Here is a 23,019-nt window from a genome sequence, read left to right as displayed (position 1 = left end):
TTTCCAAAGCAGAGTGAACCATAAAGGTATAACAACAAACTTTCCTCACAGCGAACAATCGCCCCAGAACAGGAGCATCAAAGGAGGGACGATCTCAACCTCCTGTAGTAGATCATCATGTAGAAATTCTGATAACTATTTTCCAACTTCTCCCAATGAGATTTATATCTGCATGAAAGAACTGAACAAAAAATAGTCAGACAGGGAGGGATCATGGATTCATCTGCTGTAACTAAAGGAAAGAAAATTACCAAGGTAAGAACCTAATTTTCCCTTCCTTGTCATCAGCAGCAGATGAATCCATTAACTGATGGGATGTACAAAAGCAATCCCTACTTAGGGTGGGAACAGGCCACACCACGAGCCAAAACTTGAGCTCCAAAAACAGCGTCCTGCTTCGCTGCAACATCCAGCCTGTAATGCCGGGCAAAAGAGAGCTGAGAAGCCCAAGTAGCCGCACTACAGATCTCCTGAAGAGAGAGTGCACCCGTTTCAGCCCACGAGGAGGAAATCACTCTCGTGGAATTCGCCTTAAACGCTTCAGGCAGAGAGCGACCTGAAAGCAGATACGCAGAAAAAATGACTTCCTTGAGCCAACGGGCTATAGTGGCCTTAGACGCTGGGCCTCCATACCGAGTATCTGACATCAAGACAAAAAGGCGATCAGAAGTCCTGAAGTCATTTGACATCTGTAGATACTGCTACAGCGTCCTACAGACATCCAGAAGATGTAACTGCCCAAAGGAGTCCAGGAACTCTTCCCTAGAAAAGGAAGGAAGAAAAATGGGCTGGTTCAGGTGAAACGCTGAAACCACCTTAGGCAGGAAGGAAGGCACTGTACGTACCGTTACTCCGGACTCCAAGAATTGCAGAAAAGGGTCCCGACAAGACGCGTCTAGCCGATGTCATGGCCACCAAAAAGACTGTCTTGAGAGTCACATCCTTCTCCGAAGCTTGCTTAAGCGGCTCGAAGGGCAAACACTAAAGAGCCTTCAACACCAGCCCCAGGTTCCAGGCCGGACAGGGCAACCAGACAGGAGGACGGAGCCTAGGCACCCCTCTGAGAAATCGGGAAATGTCCGGATGAGCAGCAAGGGACCAGCCAGCGACCTTCCCTCAATAGCATGATAATGCTGCCACTTGCACCCGCAGGGAATTGTAAGCCCTCCTGCAAAAAGTCCAGCACTGTCGAGACTGTAGCCCGCGTGGGTGTGATCGCCTTTGAAACACCCCACGCCTCAAATTTGCGCCAGATCCGAGCATAAGCTGCGGAGGTGGACCACTTGCGGGCCTGCAAGAGAGTGGAGATAACCTTGTTAGAGTAGCCCTTGTCTCTCAATTGCAAACTCTCAATAGCCAGGCCGTAAGAACAAATCCTCCATCGAAACCAGACCCTGAACCAACAGGTTCAGCACCAGGGGCAAATGCACCGGAGGGTCCACCAACATCCGGCGGAGATCCGCATACCACAAACGCCTTGCCCAATCTGGAGCGATGAGAATCACCAGACCTCGGTGTTGTCGAATCTGCAGTAGGACTCGCCCTATCAGGGGCCAAGGAGGGAACACATACAGGAGGGTTGAGCCAGAGCATTCAACCCTGCCGAGTGAGGATCTCGCCTTCTGCTGCAAAAGCGAGGTGCCTTGGCGTTTGCACTTGACGCCATTAGATCCATTCTGGGAGTCCCCCATTTGGCACAAATATGAAGAAAAACTTCTTCTGCCAGTTCCCATGCCGCCGGGTCGATTTGATGCCTGCTGAGAAAATCGGCTTGCACGTTGCTCTGACCTGCTATGTGAGCTGCTGACAGAAGCTGCAGGTGTAGCTCGGCCCAGTGGCAAATCTGGGCGGCCTCCAGGGCCAGGGCCCTGCACTGAGTGCCTTCCTGAGGACTTATATATGCCACCGCTGTCGTGTTGTCTAACAGAACCCAGACAGCAAGCCCCTTCAGAGTCTTTTGAAAGGCCATAAGAGCCTGGAATATCGCTCTCAGTTCCAAGCGATTGATGGACCACCCCGTTTCAACGGGTGTCCCCAGACCCTGAGCATAGCTTCCCTGGCAATGCGCTCCCCAGCCTAGAGGGCTGGCATCTGTTATCACTAGGCCCCAAGAAGGAAGCGAAAGAGGCATTCCTTTGTGCAGCATCCTGTCAGAGAGCCACCACTCCATACTGAGTCGGGCCGCAGGGAGCAACGTTAGTCTGCGTTGATATTCCTGGGACATCGGAGACCATTGTTGAAGCAGGGCAATCTGCATAGGCCTCATATGCGCTCTCACCCAAGGCATCACCTCTACGGTGGCCGTCATCGACCCCAGCAGCTGGACAAAGTCCCAAGCTCGCGGGTGAGGCATCCGCAGGAGCAGACGGACCTGATTCTGAAGCTTGCACCGCCTTTGGTCGGGGAGAAAGACAAACCCCGATGTTGTGTCGAACCAGACCCCCAAATACTTGAGAGACTGAGAGGGGGTCAGGTGACTTTTGGGTATATTGACCGCCCAGCCCAGCGCCTGCAGGACTGCCACCACTCTGGCTGTGGCAAGACGACTCTCGGTTGTTGAATACGCTCTGATGAGACAGTCGTCGAGATAAGGGTGAACTCTGATACCCTCTCGCCTGAGACAGGCAGCTACGATCACCATAACCTTGGAAAAGGTAGGGGGAGCTGTGGCTAGGGCGAAAGGCAAGGCCTGAAACTGGAAATGTTTTCCCAACACCGCAAAGCGGATGAACCGCTGGTGTGGAAGCCAGATAGGAATGTGCAAATAAGCTTCTTTTAGGTCCAGAGACATGAGAAACTCTCCTGGCTGTACCGCCGCAATGACGGAGCGCAGGGATTCCATGCGAAAATGTCATACTCAGAGCCTCGTTGACTCTTCGTAAGTCAAGGATCGGACTGCAAGACTCGCCTTTTCGAGGCACGACAAAATAAATGGAATAGTGGCCTCAGCCGCGTTCGTTGGGAGGCACCGGGATCACCGCCCCGAGGTGCAGCAAGACTTGTAAGGTCTCCTCTACCGCCGCCCGTTTTACGGCAGTGCCGCATCGGGACTACTACTACTTAACATTTCTAAAGCACTACTAGGGTTACGCAGCGATGTACAATTTAACATAAAAGGACAGGCCCTGCTCAGAGAGCTTACAATCTAAAGGACAAGTGAGTAGTCAATTCGAATAGGGGCAGTCAAATTGGGGCAGTCTGGATATCCTGAAGGTAAGAGTTAGGTGCCGAAGGCAGCATTGAAGAGGTGGGCTTTAAGCAGAGACTTGAAGATGGGCAGGAAGAGGGCTTGACGTAAGGGCTCAGGAAGGTTGTTCCAGGCATAGGGTGAGGCGAGGCAGAAGGGGCGGAGCCTGGAGTTGACAGTGGTGGAGAAGGGTACTGAGAGGAGGGATTTGTCCTGTGAACGGAGGTTACGGGTGGGAACATAAGGGGAGATGAGGGTAGAGAGGTAGTGAGGAGCAGCAGATTGAGTACATTTGTAGGTAAGAAGGAGAAGCTTGAACTGAATGTGGTATCTGATTGGAAGCCAGTGAAGTGACCTGAGAAGAGGGGTGATATGAGTATATCGGTTCTGGCGGAATATAAGACGTGCAGCAGAGACGTCTCTCACCAGGGCACCGAATTACAGTCGGTAACCTTCTCTGATCAGGTCCAGGACCCACTGATTTGAGGTAATCTTGGTCCACTCCTCTAGAGAGAGGGAAAGACGTCCTCCTATTGCAGGCAAGGAGGAGTGGACCGGCGTCCCATTGTTGTGGAGGACACCCCTGAGCTCCTGGCCTTGAACCGGCCCCTGCGGAACGTTTGTCCGAACGAAAGGAGTTCCTCTGCGGGCAAATTGAGAAAACCCAGCACAGCGCCCCGGGCGATACCTGCAAGCTTCACGGAAGTGAGGTCTGGAAGAGGAGGGAAACACAGAACCCTTGGAAGAAGGCCTCGGCCTATCCTCAGGTAACCTCTGGGGTTTAGATTCCCCAAGGTCTTTCACAATCTTCTCCAATTCCTCTCCAAATAACAGGAGGCCCCGAAAGGGTAGCCTCACCAGTCTTTGCTTAGAAGCCATGTCAGCCGCCCAATGCCACAGCCAAAGAAGGCGGCGGGCAGACACCACCACAGACATCTGTTTAGCCAAAGCTCTGATCAGATCATAGAGGGCGTCAGCCAAAAATGACAGGGCCAACTCCATCCGCGGGGCAACCTCAGAAAGGGGACCCGCACCATTGGCGGGCTGTTCCACCGCCTGCTGTAGCCAGGAGAGACATGCCCGGGCTGCATAGGAACTGCAAATAGATGCCCTCAAGGCAAGGCCCGCAATTTCAAAGGAGCGCTTCAGCGCGGACTCCAGCCACCGGTCCTGCATGTCTTTCAAAGCGACCCCTCCCTCTACTGGGAGAGTGGTGTTTTTGTCACCGCCGTGACCAATGCATCCACTTTAGGCATCCCCAAAGGGGCCAAGTGCTCCTCATGCAGAGAGTAAAGCTGACCCATAGCCCTGGCCACTTTCAAAGGCCCATCGGGGTCAGACCATTGAGCAGAAATAAGCTCTTGGATGGAGTCACACTGGAAAGGCCCGAGTAGGCTTCTAGTACTCGCCATCCTAAGATTAATAGAGGAGGCCTCACCTTCAGCAGGATCATCAATCGAGAGGGCCTGCAAGGCGTCATAAATGAGAGCTGGCAGCTCGTCGCGGTGGAAAATCCAGACCGCACTGGGATCATCCAAATCCAGTGGCAAACAGGCACCCTCCCCTGGATCATCCGTCCCTGAGGGCCTGCCAGATCCCTCAGACTCTCCACAGCCCGACCACGGGGGGGGGGGAGGGGGGGGGGGAGGATATGCGCCACTTTCAGACGGGAAATGTACCCGTCTATGTTTAGCGTGTTTTCAACGCTCAGGGGAGGAAATAACCTCTGAAGTCATCCCCGGGGTATCAACATCCGGAGGGAAGCCAGGATGCAATGCAGCATTAGACACCTGCGGCAGAGCTCTTTTCAGCATAAAGGCCTGCATTAAAAGCACAAACACAGGGAAGAAAAAACTCACCCTGACCCTCCGCCTCCGAATTAGGGGAAACGGATGTAGTAGCTCCTCTGGCTGCCTCTAAACGAGGCGTCCCCCTGCACTCAGAGTCCTCCGCAACTGCAAGGTCGAGACATGCGGCGCATCCAAAATGGCACCCGCTGCCAGCTCCATCGAGCGGGAAGAAACATCGCTCGCCATGCTCATACTAGCGTGAGCGTCTAAGGAGCATGTTTTACACAGCCCCACTGCTGATCTGCGTTTACCACAACAGGAGCAGCGCTTAACTCCTTCAGCAGCCATCGTCCTACAGGACGGGAATATAGCAATAAAATGGCAGCTTCGCGCCAAAACTTACCCTGATCGGAACAGCGTCCGCGGGACCTCACCGGAGGAGCTGGGCACCACTGTCACCTCAGAGGACCGAGTCAACGAGCTCTGGCCAAGCTGCACAGAACCAGAATCACTGGAAAAAACCTCAGAACAGCCTCGCAGTAAAAGCGCGGTTTTTTTTTTTTTGTTTTTTTTTAAACGCTGTGAGGAAAGTTGGAGGCAGGCAGCAACAGAGGGACTCCAGGAGGCATGGGGAATGGGTAAGGCAGGGAAAGGGCGAACCTATATGCCTTTAAAGTGGGCACCACCAGCCACAACACCCCTGCTTAACTGGCAAAGCACAGGAGCCACCACAGGCAGTCTGAAATCTAGGAGCTGATCAAGCTACATCCACACCTGCTGGGAGATAGAGAAATACTGAAGGCAGTTGGGGCTAGCCGTCCTAGAGGCACTATGGTTTTCAGTGTTCTCTATCTCCACCTGCTGGTAGGCGGATACAACCCATCAATTAATGGATTCATCTGCTGCTGATGACAAGGAATGCGGGGTTCTAACCAGATATACAAATTTGAATTCAGTAAGTTTCATTGCTTCATAACAGCACAAGCCAATGCAATCCAAAGTGCAAAAAAAAAAAAATCTAAAACATAAAACACAAAGCAGGGAATAGTATCAGAAGAACAAGGCCAACCGCTGAAATCAACATGAACTCCTTCAGACATACAAATCTGAGATGAACAGGAACATTTACTTACCACTGCTTCCATATCTGAAGTATTAGGTGGAGCAAATATAGTTTGTACCATGAACTTGTGTTTACTTTTCTCATTTGGGTCATAGTCAAACGGCTGCAACATTACTGCCAAGGGGAAAAAAAAAAAAAAGTATCTACAATTAGTTGTCAAACTCCTTGGCATTCCCACCACAGAAGGTAAAGAGACTGGGAAAAAAGAATAATACTAGCAACTAAAGATATAGTATTTAGACATGGTATTAAACACAATTCAGAGTTCTTGAATATGATCAAATTGTTTTCTGGATTGATCTGTGGGACATAATCGAATGAAGATTTACATTCCTAGCAACTCTGGGGAAAACATCCATGTGTGATTTACAGCTATGAAAAGACTGCATCTGAAAAATGTAAATTGACAAGACAAAAGAAATTTGGCAATGCTTAGAGGAGTATCTTGAAGGTTTGTAAATAAATGCCACAAGGCAAGCAGAACATTTTTTACTTTTTATTTATTCTCCCCTCCCCCCTTCTTACCTAAAATTACATTTATTATTTTATCTCCACCAAGAATGGTAGATTGTGTGGTACAGAAATTTACAGAAATAAAAATTGAATACAGAGATTGAAATAATACAGACAATAAACTAGACACAATCTGCTTCAGAAGCATCCATTTTACCTGACACAGTTATGGTGGCCCCTGGATCTATAATTCCACTGTTTGGTCGAACACAGTATCGACGAGGTGCTGTAGTCTTTACTTTGAAACATACTTTCTTCTCCGTCGGATTTCGAAGTGTAAGATTTGTAGTAACTACATCTGTAAAAGGACCTGTCATTAAAAAGACAAAATTATCAAACTCAAATATAATACTGTCTGGATGAAAATCTTAAATCGTACTTCTAAATCAAAATTCCCCAATCACATGAGGAGGGGAGTGGAGTTTGGGATGTTTCATTTCGTTGTTTATTTGCAATCATCTGTTTTGTATTTTCTGGTTTAAAAAAAAAAAACTCAAGATGATTCATAAAATAAATAAATAAATAAATCAGTATTCCCCAACATGTGGCATCAAACCTAATCAGATGTATCGGGGAACACATTCGGCACCAAAACCGGCTGAAAATCTGGGTTCAGGTTTAGGCCCCAAAAAAACAGCAGATTTTCTACTGAAACAAACTCCCTACCCTCAGTCTATGCCGGTGCTGCAAGCCTGGGCCAGCCCCTACCCCCCACAAACAAAAAATCCATCCTCCTGGGTCACCCTCCAACTCTGCCCTCCCCCACCCATATGCCCTCCCTGGAATACCTTCTAAACGGTTCTGGTGGTCTAGTGCCCTCTTTGGAGCAGGAATGATCAAGTTGCTCCTAATCATGAATGCTGCATTGTGAAAATGGCGGCCACAAATTCCCATGGAGATGTAGCAGTGGCCATTTGGTGTTTGGAACCAGCTTGGGTAGGCGCAATCCCTAGTCGCTCTTGCTCATGTCATTTCCAATCTCAAAATGGCAGCCGCTGTCAAAAGCAATCATAGTCACCATTTTCACTTTGAATGAGCAGCAGAAGGAGCAACTTGGGATTGTTCCTGCTCCGAAAAGGATATTAGACCACCAGGGCTTTTAGACAGTACACCAGGGGAGGGCCTACAAAGAGTGGAGGAGGGTGGAGTTGGTGGGCAGTGCAGAAGAAAGAATTTTTTTTTGTCAGGGGCTGGCTCATGGGGATGGGCTTGCGGCAGGGTGGAACTATGGTTTCAGCTTCAGTTCTGGTCAAAACAAAGTGGCGAATTTCAGCCGTACATTCAGCTTTGGCCAGAACCAAAAGCCCCAGTTTCGGTCATCCTCTAAGTCACTGCTCTCTCTTCTGACAGTAGCAATACAAAAACCCCAAGGGAGAGACAAAAACAAATGAATCGACGATTTTTAGCTAAAGGTTATCCCGCACGTGTAGTGAAGCAAGCCTATCGCCGTGTCTGATAAGCTAACCCTGAATTGTTATTAAATTACACTAAAAAGGAGCTTCAAGAGAAACATATTTGTGTACTCATTTGAAAAAATCAGCAGCTATAGCTCAGAGTATACATAAGCATTGGCATGTCCTGCAACATCATCAGGTATTCCAGGATCACCCTTGTATAGCGTTTAAGGGGCAAGAATTTGTCTAACCACCTGGTATCTGCCACCTTTTCCCCTCATTGGGGATTGGAAGATAATAATGGAAGCCATAAACCTTGTGGTCATTGCAAAGCTTGCCCCATGTTTCTGATTTTGAATGCGTGACAATATCCAGACCCCTTACAAATTTACAAATTAAGAGCGAACACAAATTGCTTGTCAACCAATGTAGTTTATCTTATTATATGTCCGTATGGATAGGTGGGAAAATGTGGGATACAAATGTAAACAAATAAATAAAATTTATGTGGGACGTACCAGCAGAACAATCAGACATTTATGGAAAAATTATGTTCTTACCTTCTTTCCTTTAATCATACCAGAACAGTCCAGAACCTCTCTCCCACATTTTCCTATGTCATTGGTACCCACATGTACCAAGACAGCCGGGTTCTCCGCAGCACTATCTAAAATCCTATCTAGGTGACACGTGAGGTTTGCCACCTTCTCACCAGAAGGCAAGTCACCAGGCAATCCTCACGTCCACCAGCCACCCAGCTATCTACATACCTAATAATCGAATCACCCACTACAACAGCTGTCCTAACCCTTCCCACCTGGGCAGTAGCCCCTGGAGACAGATCCTCGGTGCGAGAGGATATTGCATTCCCTGGTGTGCTGGTCCTGTCTACAGGATAACTTCCAGCCTCACCAGGGTGAAGCTCTCCATTTAGGAGGCCTCCCTCTTCCAAGGCAGCACAGGGGCTGCCATAAACATTCAACTTATTAGTACCATACAGATGGTGTCCCACCCAATCGTGATTAAAAAAAAATGAACTTATCTCGTGCAAAACACACAATATGTTCTCCAAGCGCTTCTAACATCCAACCAAGTATCATATATAATTGCTAAGTTCACTCATTCAATATGGACAAATCCTCCAGGATCGGAGACTATACTAGATATCCTCTCCAGGTGCCAGGTTGTATGCTGCAGTACTTCAGTATTTCAATACTACACATCAGCCAAAGTAGACATCACAAAGGAGATTCACGCAACACTCCACTACCAAACCCAACACAGTCCGTGTCGCTCCCGTTAGCAGCATCAGGGGTCAGATTCAGATTACAACTTAAACTGATTCATGGACATAAGACGGTCAGAGGCTCCAACTCATGCGCTCCAATCCACGACCAAAGCTCCAAAGAACACCGACGCATGAGATCTATTTGCATGCACTGCCTCTATTATATGCAAATAGAATTCATGCATATTCATTGGAGAAATGCTTAAAATCCCGACCTGGCGAGGGCCAAGGTTCGACAACCCTGTTTGAGTTATCTACGAGATCCACATCATATTGATTCTAAAAGTCAAACTGTGTTCAAACAAGAATCAACTGATGCAAGAAGCAACAAAGAGATTTAACTCAAAGAAATTAAACAAATGGTATGAAAAAATGTGCATATATAAAAGACTAATACTGAAAATAAGACAAATTGTGTTTTATGTGGCAAACAGCAGCCAATGTTCTAAACATTTACTTTGAAAAAAAACTTCAATTTGCTTATAAAAAACACAAATTTTTGACAAGATTTATGTCTGCTGATTTTCAACTATAGTAGCCAATCTTCTGAACGTAAACATTTGAAAAGATTTCTATCCCTAACTTCAGTGTAATATAAAAGAATGCTATACCAACATCAATAAATTAGTCTTATTACTGTATCAGTCACATCCAGATTTTATATTAATATCCACGAACTTACGTGTTGCAAAAATATAGTTGCGTTTAATTCAGTAGCACAAAATATTAAAAAAAAAAAAAAAAACTTTCATGGTCTTGTACTCTAAAATAGGGTAGCACACATTGTTAATTTCATCAAACATGGGACTACTAATATTATTAAAAGTCAAAAGCATTCAATTACTAACAATAGTTTAAAAGGTAAAATTATGCCTTACCTGATCATTTTCTTTCCTTTAGTTGCAGCAGATGAATCCAGAAACCAGAGGGTTGTATCCGTCTACCAGCAGGTGGAGATAGAGAACTAAATTGAAGGGAGCCATAACCAACAGCCAGCCCCTAAGCCATTTAGTATATGTCTCATCACAAAGCAGTAGATATTCAATAGAACAGAAAACTTCCTCACAAATAGCGAACCACAATAGTGCGGCCTGCACCGCAATACTGCAACCCAAACACATTAACTAAAAACATCTCAGTTCCGTGAGACACAAGGTGTCAAAAGTGCACCTTTAACTTTTTTTTTTTTTGTTTTGAAGACAGGAATTCCAATCCGAATGGAAATCACATGGCCAATCCCAGCAAAGGGAGCCATGCAGAAAAAGATCTGAGACTGAAAATCAGGGTGGGATCCCACATTCATCTGCTGCGACTAAAAGAAAGAAAATTATCAGGTAAGGCATAATTCTACCTTAGTGTCAGCAGCAGATGAATCCAGAAACTAGTGGGATGTACCAAAGCACTTCCTACATAGGGTGGGAAGCCGCCACTCCCCACGCCAAAACAGTTGAACCAAATCTCGCATCCCCGCGCGCAGCTACATCTATTCTGTAATGCTTGGAAAATGAATGCAATGACGCCCACATAGCTGCCCTACAAATCTCCTCCAACCACAGGACCCCAGTTTCTGCCCAAGAGATAGCCTGAGCCCGGGTCAAATGAGCATGTAAGCCTTGCCGAAGGGAAGTGACCTGCTAGGGTATACGCCAACATAATGGCTTCCTTATGCCAACATGCAATGGTAGGTTTCAATGTCGCTTCCCCTCGGCGAGGACCCGTCAGAAGAACGAAAAGATAGTCCAAGCACCTAAAGTCGTTGGACACCTGTAAGTACTGTATCAGAACCCTCCGAACATCCAGTAGCCGAAGAGAAGCAAACTGCATTGGATAATCTTCCTGACGAAAAGAAGGAAGAAAGAGATCCTGATTAAGATGGAATGGCTGACACCACTTTAGGCAGAAAGGATGGTACCGTCAGCAAAGTTATGCCAGCCTCTGAAAATCGAAGAAAGGGATCCCGGCACAATAATGCCTGGATCTCCGAGACCATGCGAGTTGAAGCCGTGGCTACCAAAAACGGTCTTAAGGGTCAAGTCCTCCAACACCTTACGTAGCGGCTCAAAGGGAGACTGCCCTAACACCCAAAGCACTAAACTGAGAATCCAGCCCGGACACGGATGCCGACAGGGGGGCCGAAGATGGAAAGCCCCCCTTAAAACTTGTGCGATGTCCGTGTGGGCTGCTAAGGACGACCCTGAAAGACGACCTCGGTAGCAGTAAAGCCCCGCCAGTTGAAGAGGGAATTATAAGCCAATCTTTTCTGGAGTCCCTCCTGCAAGAAATCCATCATTTGGGTAACGGAAGTCCGTAAAGGTGTGCCACACTGAAGCATACACTGTTGTAGTGGGGCACTTACGAGACCACAATAATGTTGCTATCACCGCATCCGAATAGCCCTTCTTCCTAATCTAGACCTCTCAAAGACCAAGCCATAAGACCAAAGTGGGAGGGATATGCCATCAGAACCAGACCTTGATGGAGCAGGTTCAGCGACAAAGGAAGGCAAAGCGGAGTCTCCACAAACAACCAGATCAAGTCCGCATACCACAGGCATCGAGGCCAATCCAGAGCCACTAGAATCACTAACCCCCGGTGATCCTATGCAGAACCCGGCCAGTGAAAGGCCACAGAGGAAAAACGTATAACAGCTTTGCTTACGGCCACTGCTGAAGAAGCGCGTCAAGTCCTGTGGAGCCGACCTCCCTTCGCCTGCCGAAGAACTGCGACACTTTGACATTCTGACATGACACCATGAGGTTGACCTCCAGCAAGTTCCACCAACAGATCAGCCGAAACGCGTTGTCTGACAGCTCCCACTCTGCCACATCCAACAGATGCCGACTGAGAAAGTCCGCCTCAACACTGTGTTGTCCTGCAATGTGAGCTGCCAACAGAAGCTGAAGATGCTGTTCCCCCCAAGACAGGATCCTGCTCGCCTCAGAGTGCAGAGCCCGACTGAGTTCTGCCCTGTCAGTTGATGTAGGCAACTGCCATTGTGTTGTCCAAAAATACTCACATCGCGTCTTCTGAAACGCCAGCAGGGCATTCATCATCACTCAACTCCAATGAACTAATGGGCCAGGTTGCTTCCGCTGTTGACCAGCATCCCTACGCATAGTGAGAAGCAATGAGCCCCCCAACCACTACCACCCACTGAAGGGCTGCCAAGGGCATCCTCCGTCTCAAGTGGGAAGGGAAGAGCCACCATGCCATACTGCCTTGCGCCCAAGGTAACCACAGAAGACGCCTTGAGTAATCCGAGGATTTGGCAGATACAAGAGACTAAGCACTTGAGCCACCAACTTGAGCCTCCAGCCCTCTGGCAGGAAGACTAGCCCCTGGGCTGTATTGAACCCCACACCCAAGTATTCCAGCTTCCGGGATGGGAGCAGATGACTCTAAGAAAAGTTGATCATCCATCTGAAGGACTTAAGTACCTCCACCACTCACACAGTAGCCCAACAGCTCTCCAATTCTGCCTACACTTGAATGAGCCAATAATCCAGATAGGGATGAACTCGAATTTCTGCTTTTCATAGTGAAGCTGTCACCACTACCATTACCTTGGAAAAGGTGCATAGCGCATTGGCTAGACCGAAGGGCAACGCCCGGAACTGAAAATGCTGTCCCAACACTGCAAACCGCAAAAATCTCTGATGTAGAGGCCAAACTGGAATATGGAAATAAGCCCCCTTGGGGTCCAAGGCTGTCAGATATGCCTGAGGTTGCACCATCGCTATCACTACCCAGTGAGTTTCCATGCGGAAATGTCGAACTCTGAGGAATTGGTTCACCTTCCAGAGATCGAGAACAGGCCTGAAGGAGCCCCCTTTTTTGGGGAACCATAAAAAATATCGAACATCGACCTGTGCTGATTTCAAGCGACAGCAATGGAACAACAGCCGCAATGGCCATCAGTTCTCAAAATGTTGCTAGAACTGCTTCCCGCTTGGTAGAAGTAGCGTACTGGACGCCAAGAAAGAATCTCCAACCTGCGCAGCAAACTCTATCCTGTAACCTTCTTTGATAACCTTGAGAACCCACTGATCCAAGGTGATCTTCACCCACTCCCGGTAATAGGAGGCCAGCCAACCCCCTATCTCCAACCCCAAAGAATGGACTGGTGCCCCATCATTGCGAAGGGCGAGCAGCTGCACTTTGCCGGGTTGCTGTACCTGATCCCCTCTTGTCACCACGAAAGGAAGATCGTTGTTGAAATCGAGGATGTTGAAAGGTTGAAGATAGTCTACCCGGTCAAAAGCACCTGGCCTTACTAAACCAAGGTCTTGTGGCCCCAGTCCAAGTCGAGGATTTAGGTTCATCTTCCAGTGGCCACAGGGATTTGGAGTCCCCCAAATACTTCACAATATTTTCCAAATCTTCTCCGAACAAGAGTTTGCCACTAAAGGGTAACCTGGTAAGATGCTGCTTAGAGGCCATATCCGCGGTCCAATGACGAAGCCACAGCAATCTATGTGAAGTGACTGCCAAAGCCATTAGCTTTGCCGAAGTGCGCACCAGATCATGCAATGCGTCCACCAGAGCAGCCTCCATCTTAGGGAAAGGGGAGGGAGTTGACTCCTGCTCTGCAGACTGCTGAAGCCAAATCGAGGGAGGCCCAGGCCAAATACGAACTGCAAATGGATGTTTTGAGGGCCAAAGCTGAAACCTCAAATGCGTGCTTCAGCATAGCCTCCAGGCATCTACAAGCGCGACATGGCTTTCTTCACCTTCAGAGGCGCATCTGGATCAGACCATTGCACCATGATGATCTCCTGGATGGCTTCATGCAGCCGGAAGGCCTTAGATGATCTTCTCATGCTAGCCATGCGAACATTCACCACCGCAGCTGCCTGCGCCTCAGGGTCTTCAAAATGTAATACATCCAAGGCAGTAAGAATGAGGGAGGTCAGCTCCACCCTATGAAAAATCCTCACTGCCGTAAGATCATCCAGCTCTTCCGACATGAACTCCCCCTCCTCCAAATCCTCTGTGTCAACAGTCCTCAACGAGCCCCCCCTCAGCACCCACGGAGAGAAGGGGCAAGTGACAGTGGTCCAACTGAACTCCCATCAGTCCCAGAATCAAGGCGCCTGTGCTTATGAGCCTGATCCTGAACTACTGGTAACAGACTCCGACCTGTACCCTTCCAGGGAACTCCCCGGCTCCCCAGACCTCCTGCAGGAGTCCGAGGGGGAAGGGTGAGCTTCATCAGATAAGCTTGATAGAGAAGAATGAATTCTGGACAGAAGCCTTCACCCAAATCCACTAGTCCCGTCCCTGCTGTTGCCTCTATGCCAGCTAAAATCCAAGGCCCCTTAGAAGCACCATCACCCTTCCATGCCGGCCGAATCCCTCAGAGTTTTGGCAGAGGAAGCAGGGGCCAACTGCAGCGAGCCTGAGGGAGCTACCGCAGGACATTCCAAGATGGCACCCGTTTTTTGGGGGGGAGGGGGGGTTGTTTTGTTTTTGGTGAGGAAGTTATCAGAGAAGCAAAGGCACAGAGAGAAAGGGCTGTCGCAGGGTAAGGCAGGGACACGCAAACAAGTATGCCTCCAAAGGGGGTCAGAGACCACACACACCCCTAGTCTCAACTGGCTAAAAGTCCAGGAGACCTCAAAGGCCCTGTAAATCCATGGCTTAGGCTGGCCGTTGGGTATGGCTCCCTTCAATTTAGTTCTCTATCTCCACCTGCTAGTAGACGGATACAACCCCCACTGATTTCTGAATTCATCTGCTGCTGATGCTATGGAAATAACACTTTTAAAAAAGCTGCTTACTCCCTCTGCAAAAAGAACCAGAACACTGTGTAGAGTAGGAGAGCTCTTATTAACAAGTATTGACCCTATAGTGGAAAAAAACTTTTGACCTGACTAATCAAAAACTTTTTAACCACTGTATCTTATGCATACAATCCATTAATAATGTTTATATATGGAAAATTAAAGCTTTATCAGTGGCATTTCAAAAGAATTAGCACATCTGCTTGTTCTGTCTCAATCGCAATTCAATGTTGAAAGTGTTATCAAAATTGATACTACAAGGAGCAATTAAACATGTGCTCTTATCAAATTTAAGACACCGCATAAAACAATCAAAAGTAAAACTGACGCTCATACCTTATTACTTGGTAACATACTAAGGGCCCTGATTACTAAGCAGCGCTAAGGACGTGTTAGCGTTTTTTAGCACACGCTAATAATTAGCTCTCAGTGCCCCCCCCTCGGCGCAACACCCAAGCCCCTCCGCCCCGACGCAGCACCCAAGTTCCTACCCCCCCCCCCCGACGCATCACCAAGACCCTCCCCCCGGCGCATCACCAAAGCCCCTACCCCCCCCCCCTCGGGCACATCAACTCCCTCGCCACCCGCAGCAGCCAATACTAATGCAATCCGGCCGCTGCTGCTTCTCCTGTGGAGCAGCAGCGGCTGGTGCAAAAAGAAAAAAAGCCAAAAAAAGATTTTTAACCTGAAACGTGGCTCCGTAGACAGCCATCTGGCATTGGCTGTCGTCACTGCAGCCGCTCCTCCTCTCCCCTCCAGGTCACTGCCCCTGCAGGAAGACCCCGGAGGAGCGCAACGACGTCAGAGGGGAGAGGAGGAGCGGCTGCAGAGATGACAGCCAATGCCAGATGGCTGTCTACGGAGCAGTGTTTCAGGTTTAAAATCTTTTTTTGGCTTTTTCCTTTTTGTACCGGCCGCTGCTGCTCAACAGGAGAAGCAGCAGCGGCCGGACTGCATTAGTATTGGCTGCTGCGGGTGGTGAGGGAGTTGATGTGCCCGAGGGAGAGGGGGGTAGGGGCTTTGGTGATGCACCGGGGGGGGGGAGTCTTGGGTGATGCGTCGGGGGGGGGGGGGGGGTAGGGGCTTGGGTGTTGCGCCGAGGGGGGGGGGCACTGAGAGCTAATTATTAGTCTCAACAGGAGACGCAGCAGCGGCCGGACAGCGTTAGTATTGACAGCTGCGGGTGGTGAGGGGGTTGATGTGCCCGAGGGGGGGGGTAAGGGCTTGGGTGATGCGCCGAGGGGGGAGGGGAGGGTCGCTGGAAATGGGTGGCTGGAGGGGGGCAGGGGGAGGGGAGAGTCGCTGGACATGGGTGGCTGCAGGGGGAGAGGAGGGTCGCTGGACATGGATGGCTGCGGAGGGGGGGCAGGGAAGAGGGAGGTGGGAGGGGGTCCTGAGACCAGATGGGTGGCTGCAGGGGTGGGCAGGGGAGACAGAAGGGACGCTGCAAGGGGGGCAGGGGGAGAGAGGAGGGCCGCTGCACATGCGTGGCTGCAGGGGCAGAGGAGGGTTGGTGGGGAGGAGGTCCTGAGACCAGATGGGTGGCTGCAGGGGGGGCAGGGGAGACAGGAAGGACGCTGCAGGGGGGGGATTACATTGCTAGCGCCCGTAACGGGCCTTTTATACTAGTGTATATATATATATATATATATATATATATATATATAATATTATATACAGTGCAATCCGCTTAAGTGCAAGGGTCTGGGACTAAAGAAATGCATGCAGTTAACCGGAGCGTGCACTTAACTGTTGTGACACAAAGAAGCTTGACATCCGATAAACACATGTACAGTACTGTTTATTATACATACAGTATACAGTCTCAGTTAACTGACGTTAGGCTTACTTGAAGTAATCAGTCATAGTCCTCTGTACACCATTGGGTCTGTGAGTTCCATAGACTACGTCTGCCAGACGGTAAAAACTGTCATAGCACTGACATCCAGTGGCCTCCAGATAGGCCCACACGGTGTTGAGACTCTCCAGTGCTCTTGCAAAAGTGACAGGAGGAGGTTGTTGAATTTCGTCAGCATGTGCCTCGCTGCTCATTTCATCATCTGTTCCATCAGCCATTGTTGCCTGCGTGTAGGCGCATATCTTGACATCAGTGCTGTCTTCAGCTGTTTGTAGATCGTAATCAACAGCTATGTAGCGATGGAACTCCTCTTCAGTAACACCGGCTGGGATGTCAATAACCTGTTCATCTGACGCGTTTGCAACAGCTGCATCTGTTTCGCCCCTCTCCACATCCTTAATAAAGCATGCCCACTTGTAGCAGTTCACAATGGTTGCCTTTGTAACATGATTCCAGGCTTCTTTCTGCATATGTAGGGAATCCAACAGTGACAGATTACGAGCCAGTTCAACAGCATGTTTATCCTTGCCAGTCTGGTCATCCATAATGCTCATCAGACGACGTAGCACAAGAGCCCGATAATGTTGTTTGAAATTGGCTATTATGCCCTGATCCATAGGTTGGATCAGAGAGGTAGTGTTTGGTGGCAGGAAGACCATCTTGACGTTAGAAAGCCTGACATCATCCCTGTGTGCAGCACAATTATCATAAAGCAACAAAATCTGACCCTTTTGTGCCCGCATTCTAGTGTCCAACTTCTTTAGCCACTGCTTCTAAATTTCCCCAGTCATCCATGAATTTGCGTTAGCCTCGTATGACACAGGAAGTCGCTTAACTTTCTTGAAGCAACAGGGCTGTTTGCTCTTTCCAATTACGAGGGGGTCCCAACTTCTCACTCCCATCCATATTGCAGCAAAGAAGGATCGTCAGTCGGTCCTTCAACGTTTTACCTCCAGTAGTTTCGGCATGTTTGAATGCAAGTGTTCCATCAGGAATCGCTCGCCAGTAGAGACCGTTTTCGTCAGCACTAAAAATGTCACGAGGTGCAAACTTGTTCATGATGGTAGGAAGAACTGAAACAACTCAATTTTCAGCACCAAAGTCATCAACGTCTTATTTCTCACCAAGCCGTTTCTTGAATTTATGTTGTTCCTCTCCTTCCATCTTTCCAACCATCCAAGAGTGGCTTTGAATTCAGTTAGTCCAAGACTTTCAGCTAGCTGATTAGATTTCTCCATAAGCAGTGGACCACTGACAGGAAATTGTCTGCTCCTGACTTGAGAAAACCACCGAAGAAGAGCATCTACCTCCTCAGCTTTTCCTGCCTGTTTTCGTTTTCGTTGTGGATTTGTATTGTTTTGCCAGTCTTCCAGAAGCTGGTCTTTCTGCTTCAAGACACATGAAATTTGACTGGGATTGACACCATATTCTTTAGCAATAGATGCTTGACTTTGTTTTCTAATTTTTTTAAGAACTTCTATTCGTTCAGCCAGTGTTAAAGTCTTACAGTTCCGCCACGATGACGACAACCCCAGTGTACACTCTAACAACATTCTTTCGCTTCTGCCTATGGCAGCTAAAGGGGCGGTAAATTTGAAAGCTCGTTGGTTGTCACGCACCAATTGACTTCCATATTCCGTGCGCCTGCTTATGCGGAGTCTTCCCTGCAGAAGAGTGGTCTAAAACCACGCATGTAAGCGAATCTTGCACTTATCAGTGGTGCGCTAAACCGAAGTACGGCATGCAGTTAGAGCATGTGCTTATCCAACGTGCACGCAAATGGAGTGCACTGTATATATATATATATATATATATATATATATATATACACACACACACACACACAGGATGAGGCAAAAAAAGAAAAAGTAAACTTCTAGAGGGTTTTTTGTTTTCTCAGCAACCACTGAATTTCAATGTGAATTTTTACAACTGTATTTGTTGTTACTATCTACATTCATGTGCTGAGTGGAATGAGTATCTTTAAACACTGTAAGGACACAGACTTAGCATGACCACTCGATTTCACACTTTCAAAAATGTTTGCAATGTAAAACTACCATTTGAAAAAAAAACAAAAAACATGGTACCAGCTTACTGTTAATATTGTCACAGTGATATAGACTTTTGTAAGCAATAATCTGAATAATTTGTATCTGATAATATAATTACAGATTATTTCTTTAAAAGCATTTCGAATCAGAAAGGCAATCACGGAAAGGTGTCAGTAGTGACAAAATGATAATCCAGACACTGCACGTACACCTAAATTTACCTCAGAAAATAACTGTCTAATCTTACTGACTTTAGCCTGAAAAACTGCGCTGATTTTCCAGCACTGGGTTGCAATTGTTCTGGTATCAAAAGTAGCTTATCTGTATTGATCATGCTGTCAAGATTTTAAATAACACTTTACCAGAATTGCAAAAATCCTTTTTAGCCAAATTAGTCTAATTTCTATTCTCTTCTCTTTTCCAATCCAATAATGCCTGCTGTTCGTGCTCCTCCTCCACATACATTCAAACTTTCTACAACTTCTCTTCTCAAGGACTAAGAACTCACTAAACCAAAAGTTATTAGCCTTCTTTTGTTTTTGTTTTTTAACTAACTTTAGAGCAATCTCATCTAACACCACATTAACTAACGTTCCATGTATATATCTCAATGTTAGGGGACATAACAACCAATTTAGCAGTAACAGACTGTCAGAAAGTATCTGACTCAATCCTTTTCCTTCTCAGTTTTCCTGCAATCTGATCAGAATTAGTGGAAACTGTTACAATACGGAGAGGGTGATGGATACATGGAATGCCCTTCCGCAGGAGGTGGTGGAGATGAAAATGGTAATGGAATTCAAACATGCGTGGGATAAATACAAAGGATGGATCCATGGAATCTTAGCGGAGATTAGGTGGTGACGCCGGCAATTGGGAAGCGAAACCAGTGCTGGGCAGACTTCTACAGTCTATGCCCTGATCGTGACCTGAATACATATGGATGGGCTTGAATGTAAATTTTAAGGGGCTTCAACATTAGATTCAGAACTTTTAGTACAAGAACAGTGTTGAGCAGACTACTACAGTCTGTGCCCAGAGAATGGTAAGGACAAATCAAACTCAGGTATACATATAAAGTATCACATACTATGTAAATGAGTTTATCTTGTTGGGCAGACTGGATGGACTGTACAGGTCTTTATCTGCCATCATTTACTATGTTACTATGTAACAGTTTTTGCATAAAAATTAAAAAAAATGATTAAAATGATATGACCATATTTGAAGTGCCCACCTCTGAGATCAATTAAAATATTTCGAAGACGACCTGAATATGCAATAAAATCTAAATGGTGACCTCTCTCCTGAGTAGTAGATATTGAACTAGTTTTATATCCAGAGAATCCATAAACTGAAAAAAAAAAACTGGGAGACATTAGTTATCAGTTATGTCCTCTACGGAGAAATAGTTCTTACCTGCTAATTTGCTTTCCTTTAGTCACTCCAGACCAGCCCACAATGTAACTGACGGGTTGTGCACACCTTCCAGCAGGCAGAGACTGAGAATTCTGACTCTAGAGAGAGAGCCACTAAGAGCAATTGCCAGCTAGAGAAAGATCCAGTATTATCATAACAAAGCAGGAAAAAGAAAAAAAAAAGAACTACATTCTATGCATCCTTGAACCTGAGCAGCCACTGGCACCACACTAACAGAGCATGCTTTATGTGCCTTCTGACCTATACGTTCTGCATATTTTATTAGTATTTTTTTTTTAAACGAACAATTTAACAGCAAAGGTACAACACAGCTCTCCATGAAAAGCAACTGTCACATAATGAATAATCAGACAGGATAATCAATGGAGGGATCTGGGCCAGTCTGGAGGGACTAAAGGAAGCAAATTAGCTGGTAAGAACTAATTTCTCCTTCCTTAGCATCCATCCGAACTGGCCCAGAATGTGACTGATGGAACTTAAAGCAGGATCTTTATGGAATGGACCCCAGAAAACCGGCCGTGAGAACATTTGAACCAAAAACTGCATCCTGAGACTCTGCACATCCAATCTATAGTGCTTCGAAAAGGAATGAAAGGAAGACCGAGTCACTGCTTTACAGATCTCTAATAGAGGGACTAGGAAATGCTCCGCCCAAAAAGCAGCCTGTCCTCTGGTAGAGTGTGCCTTCACTCCGTCAGGTACTGTTCTGCCAGTGTGGAGGAGTGGCCTAGTGGTTAGGGTGGTGGACTTTGGTCCTGAGGAAACTGAGTTCGATTCCCACTTCAGGCACAGGTAGCTCCTTGTGACTCTGGGCAAGTCACTTAACCCTCCATTGCCCATGTAAGCCGCATTGAGCCTGCCAAGAGTGGGAAAGCGTGGGGTACAAATGTAACAAAAATAAAAAAATAAAATAAAGAAGGTAAGCGGAAGTTATCATCTCATTAAGCCACCTAGAAATGGTGGGCTTAGAAGCTGCCAACCCCTTCCGAGATCTCCCAATCAAGAGAAACAGATGATCCATCTGCTGAAATTCTTCCGCAGCTTTTAAATAGCGCTTCAGGACCCTCTTGACATTGAGACACTTCAAGCGACGCTGATCCTCCGACCAGAGGAAGAACTGAGCACAGGCAAAACCAACTGGGACAAATGAAAACGCGACAAAATCTCAGGGAGGAAAAGAAGGAACTGGACGCAACATTACCCAGGTCTTTGGAAATTCCAAAAACAGAGACAGACAAGAAAGAACCTGCAACTCTCACACCCTCCTAGCGAGGCAATGACCACCAAAAATACCATCTGAGTGTCAAATCCTTTAAAGTACAGGACATCAAAGGATATAGGAAGACTTCGAGAGAACCAGTTTAAGGTCCCATAAGGGAAAACTCATAAGGGAGGGAGGACGTACGAGTTCCCGTCCTGCATAAAACCAAGCAATATCCGGATGGGAAGCTAGAGCTTTCCCCTTGAACATGTCCCTGAAAACGGGCAAGGCCACAATTTGAAGCTAAGCGAAGTGCAGTGCCAGGCCTTTTGTCTAAAAGCTCCAGGTTTTGTGCCACCAGAGGATACTCAAAAACCCACACTTCGACACTCTCCAAGTCCTGATATCGTAAAAAAAGTAGAGCGACACCCAGACCAAAGCATCATGGCCACCACGCTTGCTGAGTAACCTGTCAACCGCACCTATCAAGAGCCAAAGCCATAAGACAAAAATCGACCTGGATCTGGATGAGCCACCAGGCCCGGACCAAGAGACCAAGAGTCTCCAGAAACTTGAGAGGAAACAGCCGAGAAGGCGAAGGAGATTGGCAAACCAAGGTCACCAAGATCACGCGACCCCTTTGTGCATCTCTGTCTTTGAATTAGGTCACTATCAGGGGCCACCAGGGGAAATGCATAAAGAAGACCTGCCGGCCAAGGCTGAAGAACAGCATGTACCCCAGATCCTTTTCGACATCTGAAGTATATGGGCACCTTCGCATTGTCTGCGGAGGCAAAAGAGATCCTGTCCGGAAACCCCCATCGCTCTACAACTGCCATGCTCAATGCAGAACCAAAATATTTAAGGGTCCTCACTGCATGCGCAGGCAGAAGCTACACTGTTATGTCCCAGTGCCTGGGCCCAAGCACTGAACATACCCGTTAGGGGGGTCTGTGCCTGATATAGTCCTATTGCATCAAGTACACTTTTTAAAGGCACGCGCCATCCTCACTGACATGGAGGGAAAAACTGCCGACGCACGATCAAAAGGCTCAAGGCTCTATGGCCCAGGGAGCTTGAGTAGTCGCATACACAAGAACTGTCAATGCTTGCCTGACAAAAGATGGGCTCAGAGGCCCCAAAGGATGAAAATTGAAAAACATGAAAAATAATGAAAAAAATGAGTAACAAATTATTACTGAAAGAAGAATATTAAAAAAATCTCTCGAAAAAGAGAAGGCACCAAAAAAGTAAAAGTTGACACACTGAGGAGAGATTTAAAAAACCACCTCTCGGCCTCCGAAGAAAACAATAGACTGTAGGTCCCAGTGCTATGTCGGGCGAGAAGGCACCTGCACATTGCACAGTAGGGGCATGGCCCTCAAGAT

General features: G+C 47.4%; 1 protein-coding gene across 1 annotated transcript in view; it reads right to left on the bottom strand.

Moving 5' to 3' along the window:
• Positions 1 to 12,345, bottom strand: part of VAPA (VAMP associated protein A) — a 77,106-nt gene extending 64,761 nt beyond the window's left edge. Inside the window, exons 1-4 of the mRNA XM_030187660.1 lie at positions 11,954 to 12,345; positions 8,920 to 8,972; positions 6,771 to 6,923; positions 6,111 to 6,214 (exon numbers count right to left, since the gene is read on the bottom strand). Coding sequence (XP_030043520.1) covers positions 6,111 to 6,214; positions 6,771 to 6,923; positions 8,920 to 8,972; positions 11,954 to 12,345 — 702 coding nt within the window. The remainder of the gene's footprint in view (positions 1 to 6,110; positions 6,215 to 6,770; positions 6,924 to 8,919; positions 8,973 to 11,953) is intronic.
• Between the last annotated feature and the right edge of the window lie 10,674 nt (positions 12,346 to 23,019).

The sequence above is a fragment of the Microcaecilia unicolor genome, chromosome 1 (assembly GCF_901765095.1).
Source record: "Microcaecilia unicolor chromosome 1, aMicUni1.1, whole genome shotgun sequence".
Taxonomy (NCBI): Eukaryota; Metazoa; Chordata; class Amphibia; order Gymnophiona; family Siphonopidae; genus Microcaecilia; species Microcaecilia unicolor.
This window is presented reverse-complemented; position numbering and strand designations above follow the sequence as displayed.